Below are 10,688 nucleotides of genomic sequence, written 5' to 3' on the forward strand. Positions count from 1 at the left end.
TTGTGCAAGTTGAGAGTAACAATTTAAATAACAACTTAAAACTCATAATGTGTTAAAATTCTCCCTTTCTTTTTTTACTAAAATTCGTAAACAGTTTCTGAATCAAATGAAAAAAAAATTTTTTTTTTAAACTTTATTATTGTTAACATTTTAGTATTGTTGTATGCAAAGCTTCTATATACACACATGCTTTGAATTTGGTGTTGGTTATATTTTGCTGATGTTCTTGAATGCAATGTCATAATAATTATTTTATACACAATAAAAATTTACACATATTTATGCAGTTGTATAAACATACACATATAAAATTTATACTTCAAAATGGATATAAAAAAAATACTTGTATCGAATATCCTTTTTAAAATAATTATGTATTTAAATGATCTGCAAAGGAAAAAATTCTACCGTGTTGCTTAAAAATTTTATGTTTTATTTAAAAAAAAAAAAAAAAATTTATAAAAAAAAATTGGTTTTCTAATCAAAATTTTAATTTTCAAATTTGTAAAAAATAAAACTCCAAAATTTCTTTTTTGAAATATTTACTAATTTATTTTTTAATAAAATTTTTATATTTTATCAATCAATGTTTTAATAAATATAGATAATATCACAATTTGGAAATTTGGCTGTTAATAATAATCAACAACAGCAACAACAACAACAACAATATGTACCAACATCTCCTATAATACAAGATTCATCTATACCACAACAGTATCAACAACAACAACAACAACCACCATTTACACCGCAACCAATGCAAAGGCAACATATTCCTAATGCAGTTATTCAACAACAACAACAACAGCACCAACAACAACAACAACCAATTTATCAAAATCAATTTGAATTGGTTAATAATTCTGTTGGTTTAATACAACCAAATATTATTCAACAACAGCAGGCACATCAACAACAACAGCAACAACAACAACAACCATTACCAGCTAATCGTAGAGTTGTACAACGTTTACAATATCGTGATTCTGCATATGAATCAAGACGACAATCACAATCAACTGGTAATCTATCAATTGATAATTTCCGTTTATTAAGTGTATTGGGACGTGGTCATTTTGGTAAAGTTATATTATCACAATTAAAAACAAGCAATGAATATTATGCAATAAAAGCATTAAAGAAAGGTGACATTATATCTAGAGATGAAGTTGAATCATTATTAAGTGAAAAAAGAATATTTGAAGTTGCTAACGCAATGAGACATCCATTTTTAGTTAATTTGTATGCATGCTTTCAAACTGAGGTAAGTTAATATATAACATTAAGTATGAATATTATAATTAATAATATATTATACATTAAGTATAATATTATCTAGATGCTTTGATGCAAATGGTCTAGTTTTATTAATGTTAGAAAAGACAAACTTACCTGTTAAATATTTTTGTGTAAAGTGACAAATCTAATTATTTTCTTTTAGGTTGACAATAGGCGATACATTTTGACTATGTTCATCTCAAAAAGGTGTAAAATTCCAAAATTACCAATCCTTTAAACTGAGACAATTAATTTCATCTGAAAATTTGAATTCTTATTTGGAAAAACATAGTTTTAAATTAGTTACTGTAATTCAAAATTGAGCTTGTCAACAATATAAAAAAAATTTAGTTAAATTTCTGTATTACACTAATATAAATGTACTAATTTCAATTACAGGACTACATTTTAAAATTATTTAAAAGTTATTAAATTATAGAATAGTTAACCAATTGAATTTCATGCATATGTATATACTTATACAGAAAAAGATTACATTGGTGCAATTTTCAATCAATATTGCAAATTACATACGAATTCTGTTATACATATTTTTTTTCATATTTTACTACTGCATTATAATTATAGTGAATCATTGAAATCCTTACCGATTCAATAAGAAAATTCATTTTTACATGTCAAGGATAATATTTTCAATTATTTAGATTTTGTATAAGCCTAAGAATACCCATGTAGATACTTTCGATTTTCCATCCTAAATTATTTAGCAAAAACTAAAAAAAAAAAATATTTTAAAGACCTACTCTGCCAACAATTTATATGTATATTGAATTTTCACTCAACCTTCCAATTTCTTGAAAATTTCGGAAACCATCCAATATCTGAAATTGGATTGTCATTTTAAATCGAAATACTTTATTTTTAGAAAATTTTTGAAAAGAAGTAAAATTCAAGTAAACAAGAGAAAATTTTCTATATTCAACATTATTGTTAGCCAAGTTATTGTTTTTTTTAGATACTTTTTTACTTTATTTTGTAACCTTTTGCAATTTTTAAAAATTTTTTAATTTAATCTTCTTGACTCCTTCTTTTTAAAATTTTTACTTATCTTGTAATGTGTGATAGGACCCTTTTGAAATTTTTTTATCTTCACTTGATAACTATTTTCTTGATTTTAAATGCTATTTTGTTATTGTTTTCATCAATTTTACTATTTCAAGCTCCTATCTTATTACAAATGTAATAAATTTCATATCCTTAACTTCTTTAGAAAAAAAATGATTTTAAATATAATAAAACAAAACCGTTTCCGATAATAAGCTCTGCTTGTGAAGCCAGACGCTATCTCTTCAAATAAAATTAGATTTTAATATTTTCTTGTTTACTTTTTTAACAGTACACAGAAATTTTTATTTAGTTAAATTCAATTATTAATAAAAATTAATATTAAATATATATTTTTTTTTATAATTTTAGCAACATGTTTGTTTTGTAATGGAATATGCCGCTGGTGGTGATCTAATGATGCACATCCATACAGATGTATTCTCAGAGCCACGTGCTGTGTTTTATGCTGCATGTGTTGTTTTAGGTTTACAATATTTGCATGAAAACAAAATTATTTATCGTGACTTGAAATTAGATAATCTGTTATTAGATACAGAAGGTAAGAAGGAATCGAAATGAGTTTATTAATTTATTAATTTCTAATTAAAGAGAAAAAAATTTATTGGAGGTAGAGGAGTTTACAGAGGGGAGTTACAGTTCATACAATTTTTATAGGGCAAAATAATATATTGATCTTAAAAATTGTTTATAATTAGATTTAAAATTTTCTAATAATTAAAAAATTTCCAATTAATTATAATATACTATTCGAATAGTCAATCTTTTAACTACTATAAAAATACTGTTCCAACCTTAGAAAATCAATGTATTCAATTACTACAAGTACTTTGCCTAATATTCATTTTGCTCTCATTTAGACTGAAAGGTTGCACAAACTGGTCCAAACAATGCTCTAATGAAACAGTTTCTACTTATTTTTTCGTTCTTTGCTTCCTCTAGAAGCTCGTCACCTCAACTTATTATTTGTTTTTGTTGTGCTAAAGAAATTTACATTAAAAAATAAAATCGTTATATGATTAAAGAAACTCTAATACTAAATTGTTAAATTTCTATAATTAGCAATTTATTTTATGAATTTAAAAAAAATATATAGGAAATGTATATGTCAACGTTGAAATTGAAAACATATTAATAATAAGATGACTCTTCGAAATTTCCAAATCGTAAAAGAAACTGAAAATTTTCTCCAAGATAACGAAACTTTTTATTCTTACATACGAGTACTAATTTAATTTTTCATTTATTTATTTTAGGTTATGTAAAAATCGCTGATTTTGGTTTATGTAAAGAAGGTATGGGCTTTGGTGATCGTACTGGAACATTTTGTGGTACACCAGAATTTTTAGCACCAGAAGTTTTAACTGAAACATCATACACAAGAGCTGTAGATTGGTGGGGATTAGGAGTTTTAATATTTGAAATGCTTGTTGGAGAGGTTAGTTTTTTTTTATTTTTTTTTCTGCATTCTAGATATTTTTGTGCAAAATGGAAAGTATATTAAGAGCATTTTATTTTATAATGTTGACAAAATAATTTCAATCACTTAATTTAATAATATTATTAACTTAATAATTTTTTAATTTTGTGTTTATTTTAGTCTCCATTCCCAGGGGATGATGAAGAAGAAGTTTTTGATTCAATTGTTAATGATGAAGTTAGATATCCAAGATTTTTATCATTAGAAGCAATTGCTATTATGCGAAGGGTAAAATTTTAATAAATTATAAAATAGTCAAATATTATTTGTGATCTTAATTTTTTTAGCTTTTACGAAAAAATCCCGAAAGACGACTTGGTTCATCTGAACGTGATGCAGAAGATGTTAAAAAACAAGCATTCTTTAGAACTATTGCATGGGATGATTTATTATTGCGGAAGGTCCGACCACCATTTGTGCCAACAATTGTAAGTTAACAATAAAATTTAAAATTAATTTCACAAAAATTCAGTAGACTATCATAGTCGCGTAAGTTTTTTAGAACCCTTTTTTTAAAAATCTTATTTCACTGAAGAAATTTTCCTAATTGATGAAAATATTTTTTTTTACCAAACCCAAACATAATTTTTTCAACTATAGAGAAATTTATATTTCGCGTTTTATTATTCACATTCATTATTATTTGTAATTCTAATAAACTTAATCAAGTTATTAAATAAATTTTTATTTCGCAAAAATTTTACTTTGCATTATACAAATCTTTTTTTTATCCAGAATTGTTAGCATTAAAATACCGTAAATAAATCCATCTCTGCTATAATACACTTGTTATATTGTCTATTGTAGTTTTAACATTATTACTCCCAAACTACATACTAGCTTTTTGTTATTATTCCCAAACACATGTTTTATTTTAAGAGAAAGAAAATTATTAATATAATTTCCAATTTCTTCTATGATTTTTAAAATTTTTATTAATAAATTTTTATTTTTATTTTAGCGACATCTTGAGGATGTATCAAATTTCGATGAAGAATTTACCTCTGAAAAACCAGCATTAACACCACCAAAAGAACCGAGACATTTGACTGAAGAAGAGCATATGTTCTTTGCAGATTTTACATATACAGCTGATTGGTGTTGATGTTAATTTATTAGATTATAAAATTTTATTATTAAAATATTGTTTAATTAAATGAATAAAACTACTAAAACCTAAAAGAAATAAAATAAAAAATTCAAACAACTTAAATTCATATTAAAATTACTATTTTTTTTTTTTTTTTTGTGAACTAAATTATATATATTTATAAATAAAAAGAAAGAAAAATAAAAAATTAATATTAAAATTTTTATATTTTAATAAAATATTCACTCATATATAGAATGTATAAAATATAAAAGTTAAAGTAAAAGTTAAGTTAAATTAAATAACTGAGCATTATTATGTAACTGAAACAGCAATTTTCCTATTAATAAAATTTACAAAGAAAAATAATTTGAAACTTAAAACATCAACTGTTTTTTTTTATATGTATATTAAAAGTTAATATATTTATATACGCATATATAAATACATGAATAAAACAAAAAAAAAAACAATTTTTTTCTAAAAAATTAAAAAATTTTTCTAAAATATTTAAAAAAAAAACATTTTATAAACTATTATAAAAAATGAAATTAAATTTAAAAAAATAAAATAAAAACAATTATTATAAAATATTACAAAACTTTTATAAATTAATAAGCAAAAATTTGTTTATATTAAATTTTAAGATATGAAATAATAAATTAAAAATTTTAATATCCTTCTAATTATTATTATTATTATTAATATAATTATTAAAAATAAAAGAAAAATTAAAAAAAAAATTAAAATATTAATTGAAATGTTTTTTAAAAATAGAAAAGAAGTGGGAATGTTAAGAATATATTGAAATTGTTAGAGTTTAAAAAATAACAAAATATGAAGAATGAACTAAAAACAAAAAGTAAAGAAAAATAAAAGAAAAAGAAAATTAATTAATTATTAATTATTATTACCATTTATTATTAAAATATTATAATTAATTTAGTAGAAGAAAAAGAAAAATTTTTATTATATTATTGATTAAAATTTAAACACAGATAAACTACATATTATACACTTTATAAATATATATATATATATATAATATTTATACATTTTCAAAATCTATATATATATATATATATACATGCATAAAATATCGACATAATTATATATATAATACAAATTTATTGTTTTTTTTTTTTTTTTGAGTAGTCTATCTATAGTTAATGTTTTTCATTTTTTTTTTTAAATTGATTTAAAAATGAAATCAATTTACAATTATTAAAAAAAAACAAAAACAAAATAATTAATTATTATTATTAATTTTATATATAACAGCATGCCGTTTTTATTCAAATAAAACTTTATTATTATTATTATTATTATGAACAAATAAATAAAAAAAATTAAATAGTGTTTTATTTTATATACATATTTATAATATCTATTTATATAATATATACATATATCTTACAAATTAATAAAAAATAAAAATCTTAAATTTTTACGTAAATTTTAGGATTAAGCTTAGTCTTCAAAATTTTTTGTACAATTGCAATCACTCCTTTTTTTTTTAATAAATGTCTTACCCTTAGTAGAATGTAGAGAATGTTTTTTATTACCTGCAATGGAATTTATATATGTACATATTATGTATATATGTATGTATTTCAAAGCGCAATAAGCAATTAAAAATAAAATATTACATTTTCTGCTCTTAGAACTGTACGTGAACTAGTAACTTATCTGAATGAAAATTTCTTACAATGTTATAGTTTGAAAAAATAAATAAAATTTTAAGAAAGTTTGTAATTTTTGGCGTATGTGTACAATTAAATGTTTTCTAAACCAAATATATTTAGCTTGGTTTTTTGATTCTTGAAAGTTATTTCACCTGACGGAGTCAACGGAAATTTCTGATAGCAATGGAAACTTATGTTTGGAAATCTCGACAGAGCATTAATTAGCATTATATTGAGCGTTATTTGCCAATTTCATTGATTATTAGCATTTTGAGCATTCAAAATAAAGTTTAGAAAATAAAACAAAAATTTATATCCGCCTATTCATACTCGTATTACCGACCGCATTGCATATAATAAGGGAAATTAAGTGATGGCAATAAATTTTGCACTTCTCTATAGTAGGGAAGTGTAAATAAACTATTTTTAGAGAGAGGTGTCGGTCTGTCTGTGTGTGCACGCGTGTATATCAAGTTCGGCTGAAATGATTTTACTGAAATTTTATATATGTATAAGTTTATTTCCACTACGGCACGGACTGATCAACTTTGGAATATATCAGACCTCGGGAACTGGGCCTTTTAACGAGCCTGTTTTACATTTTTGATCATTTTGAAGAAAATATTCAACTGATTTACTTAAATTTTCATATACATATTAGCTTAATTCGACCGTACGCAAAACCTCCTAACCTTTGGAAGAAATTAGCAACAGGACAGGCCAAATATACATTTTTGCGTATATAAAAAAAAATAATCAAACGAGATCATTGGAATTTAACATTAAAATTCGAGGTGGTAAAACAATGAATTCATAAATTAATTGGATCAGGGCTCGAAAACTGATCTAAAGGCCGATTTAACATTTTTTACCATATCTATGGAACGAATTTATGGAATTTCTTCAAATTTAATAATTTGAGTTCTGGTTATTACAGAAACTAACATTTCAGGGAATTTGGGTAGCACAAAGCGAAACTCTACTAAGAGCCAAATTCACATTTTTATAGGTATATTAACAAAAAACTTATTAGTGTCCTTAAAATTCTGAAAAAGTGTTAAAAACGCATTTTCATAATCTTCTGTAACACTTTCACTCAACTAGGCAATATACATTGCGCCCGGTTACGTGCTGATCATATCAGATTTTTTTTTTAAATTGTAAATTCGAAGGTAATACTAAAACACGTCGTTCTTAACAAACACTTGTATTGAAAATTAAAATGTGAACTCAATTTGGGTAGTTATCTCTACTTTTTCTTCAAACCGAAGAAGTAGTCAAAACTTTGCTTACCATAATCCAAAATTTTTCTTTTATTTCCTCTATTGCTCCTTTCAGATAATATATTGCATTTTATTTATTTGATCAATATAGAATATAAGTTCTAATCGCTGAGTATGTTGTTCAATCATATCAAGAGTTAATCATAATTCATTTTTGAAGACATTTTTATAATAGTTCCGATAATACAAACTCTAAATAATAAAAAACTATGAAAATTATAATGTCAGCTGATAACTTTAGTTAATTGTTTTTATTAGTAACGATTTATAAAATTAAAATTTTGACCTAAAATTTTTTGTTATAATTATTTTATGTGCAAAATTACAAATTTTTATAATGATGGAATTTTGTATTAGAAAATTAGTATTTTGCAATATTTATTAGTATGTTACAAAGATTTACAATCATGATTTTTCTTTTGAGATTAATTTCCTGTGGCCGTAATTAAAAAATGATTTTTATCTGTTTTGTAATACTATAATAATTATAATATTGAACCTTAATTTTATAAGATCAAAAGTACGTAGATAATTTTCTCCTAATCTTATATATTTTACTATATTTTTTTTACAAAATATCTAGTCCGCGACTGTTTCCTCAGCCTTTTTCTCTTCTTTATCTATCCATTTATTTGTTAATTTGTAATACAATACAGTAGAATCAGGGTCACAAATTCCTAAAATGAAACTAAAGAAAGAATTGAAAATTGAATTGAAATTGAAAAATTCTTAAACCAACGAGAAGAAAACTCAATTTCAGACCTTTTTGTATCATCATTACAAAATGTTTCTTGTAATTTTTCGATTTTTAACAAATCAATGGTATCGAAACTTGAAATCGGTAAGTAAATTTCCCATTTATTTCCTACCGGAACAGAAAAGTAAATTTCATCAAAATTTGCATCGTATATTCTTTCAATATTTTCATACTTGCAAACTGGAAATATGTAATATTAAATACTATAACTATATTTTAATTATAATACAATTAAAAGATATATTTACATCATGTAGATATTATTGTAAATTTTTTTGTACCAAATAGGCACCTTATGTACCTACGTACATTTGTTCGTAAACCCACCTACCTTCCTTTAGATTAACAAACAGTCTATATGCTATAGCACATTTCTTTTCGTCACCGCATCCCAGACCATTGAATTCTCTTAACTAAAAAGAAAATTTATGTTGTTATAAAAGTTCTTAAAGAACATGTAAAAGTTAAAACTTAACAAAACTGAAGAAATAAACAAACTTCCAAACTTAGGCTACTTATCACGTATTTATTATAAAACGGAAAATGATTTGGAAAATTTTCACTCACCAATTCTATTGCTTCCATTAGGTTTCTTAATAGCAAAAATTATTACTTTCTATTATGAAAGCATTTTTAAAAATTTAAAAATTTAAAATAAAGTTACAAAATTTGTACTTGTAAACAATAACAAGATGCAAATTTGACATATCTAATCAACTACTGGTTGGTATGGTATGGCTGTAAATGACGTTATCCGAGTGCAATATAAATGACACTAATATAAAACACTCAAATGTCAAAATATTTACTCAATTGTCTTAGTAAGAATCGCGTGGTTTACACTTAATCAGAGTTGGTATGGACAAATTAATTCTAAAAATTTTTTCGCCAGGTAAACAGAAAATGCTGAAATATTTTATCGAATTAGTAATATTTTTGTGTGTATTAAAACTCTCTTGACATTAACTTGCTTATATCGGAGCCGTCAATTTCCATCTGCACTGTAACATTCAGATTTTAAAACTAATTTAAAAGAATGGAATTTTCCGCCTACACTTTCCCATTACAAAGTTTAAAAAATTTCGTCAAGTAAATAATTTGTGAAATTCCGTCAATTAAAATTTTGAAATTTCATTTTATGTAAAAAATTGTATTATGTACTGCAAAATAGACCTTATTTTGATAATATTTATGTTTCATTTTCGACTGTTATCAATCTGCTGTAACTTTTCCATTAGAAATACTTTTCTGATTACGAACAATTTGAAAGTTACTGAATCAAAGCTACGGTTGTCTTGCTTGTTTCATGAGAAGAATATTGTTGTTTAATACAATCATAAATAATATATAAACATAGATTATCAACTGAAATGAATTTATGCGGTCGCCGCGATTTAAAATTATCTGTAAAACTATGTTCAAACTGTAACAAACAACATGATATTCTCACTAAAACACTTTTTATTACGTATATTTGCTATAGTGTGAACCTGGTTTTGCAGATTAAAAACTTTACATGAAAAAAATAATATGTCAAAGCAGAATCTGTTTTAAGGATAACTGACACCTTATACCCAATTCACACTACAATGAATAACATATTATGATAGTGTTTTATATGGAATTTTATATGGAAAGAATTTGTCAAAGTTTAACATGTTTTCCTATTGTGAATGGATAAAATTTTGTATGTTTTCCTCAAATCAAAAAAGGAAATTTTTTAAGGAACTTCAAAAAATTTTTAAAAAAATTTAAATTCATAATAATATTTAGTAAATTGAAATCCAAAAATATTTCACTCGGGTAAAAATATAATATGAATACAAAGTACAAAAACATATTTCTAAAATTTTTAAATAAACAAAATGTCAACCAAAACAAGTTTACTGTCAAATGAAAGCGAAAAAAGTATGTAGTGTGAATCCAATTTTCATGGTAAACGAATTCTCCTGTCGCCTGATTGGAATATTACATGTGAATGATTTTTTTTGGGAATTATTTTCAAATCAAATTTTTTTTTTTTTCA

The 10,688-nt window shown here is 23.5% G+C and overlaps 2 protein-coding genes across 12 annotated transcripts in view; one reads left to right on the top strand and one right to left on the bottom strand.

Moving 5' to 3' along the window:
- Positions 1-5,287, top strand: part of LOC129610990 (serine/threonine-protein kinase N) — a 137,797-nt gene extending 132,510 nt beyond the window's left edge. For 8 of the 10 annotated variants that reach the window (XM_055523866.1, XM_055523870.1, XM_055523868.1 and 5 more), the window contains 6 exons: positions 605-1,267; positions 2,719-2,908; positions 3,624-3,805; positions 3,968-4,075; positions 4,135-4,275; positions 4,809-5,287. In XM_055523866.1, the coding sequence (XP_055379841.1) occupies positions 605-1,267; positions 2,719-2,908; positions 3,624-3,805; positions 3,968-4,075; positions 4,135-4,275; positions 4,809-4,952 (1,428 nt within the window). In that variant the 3' untranslated portion in view covers positions 4,953-5,287. The remainder of the gene's footprint in view (positions 1-604; positions 1,268-2,718; positions 2,909-3,623; positions 3,806-3,967; positions 4,076-4,134; positions 4,276-4,808) is intronic. The other 2 variants (XM_055523874.1, XM_055523875.1) reach the window with 2 other exon arrangements.
- A 2,855-nt stretch (positions 5,288-8,142) lies between these two features.
- Positions 8,143-9,372, bottom strand: LOC129611203 (uncharacterized). 2 transcript variants are annotated; one of them, XM_055524195.1, is made up of 4 exons: positions 9,230-9,372; positions 8,994-9,075; positions 8,668-8,842; positions 8,143-8,582 (listed from the first exon to the last, which is right to left on the bottom strand). In XM_055524195.1, the coding sequence occupies exons 1-4, from the start codon at positions 9,245-9,247 to the stop codon at positions 8,573-8,575; spliced, it is 285 nt and encodes a 94-aa protein (XP_055380170.1). In that variant the 5' UTR covers positions 9,248-9,372; the 3' UTR covers positions 8,143-8,572. The 2 variants fall into 2 exon arrangements, with proteins under 2 accessions (XP_055380170.1, XP_055380169.1); XM_055524194.1 differs by having other exon boundaries at positions 8,143-8,593.
- Positions 9,373-10,688: the final 1,316 nt, after the last annotated feature.

This window comes from Condylostylus longicornis, unplaced genomic scaffold (assembly GCF_029603195.1).
Source record: "Condylostylus longicornis isolate FDR11 unplaced genomic scaffold, ASM2960319v2 ptg000048l, whole genome shotgun sequence".
NCBI classification, from domain to species: Eukaryota; Metazoa; Arthropoda; class Insecta; order Diptera; family Dolichopodidae; genus Condylostylus; species Condylostylus longicornis.

Excerpts from the sequence above, each read along its gene's own strand:
- LOC129611203 (XM_055524194.1), bottom strand. Across the intron at positions 8,843-8,993 it reads GTTTGTTAATCTAAAGGAAG|TTTGCAAGTATGAAAATATT; the intron begins GTAGGTGGGTTT and ends ACATATTTCCAG. Across the intron at positions 8,594-8,667 it reads TGTAATGATGATACAAAAAG|TTTCATTTTAGGAATTTGTG; the intron begins GTCTGAAATTGA and ends TTCTTTCTTTAG.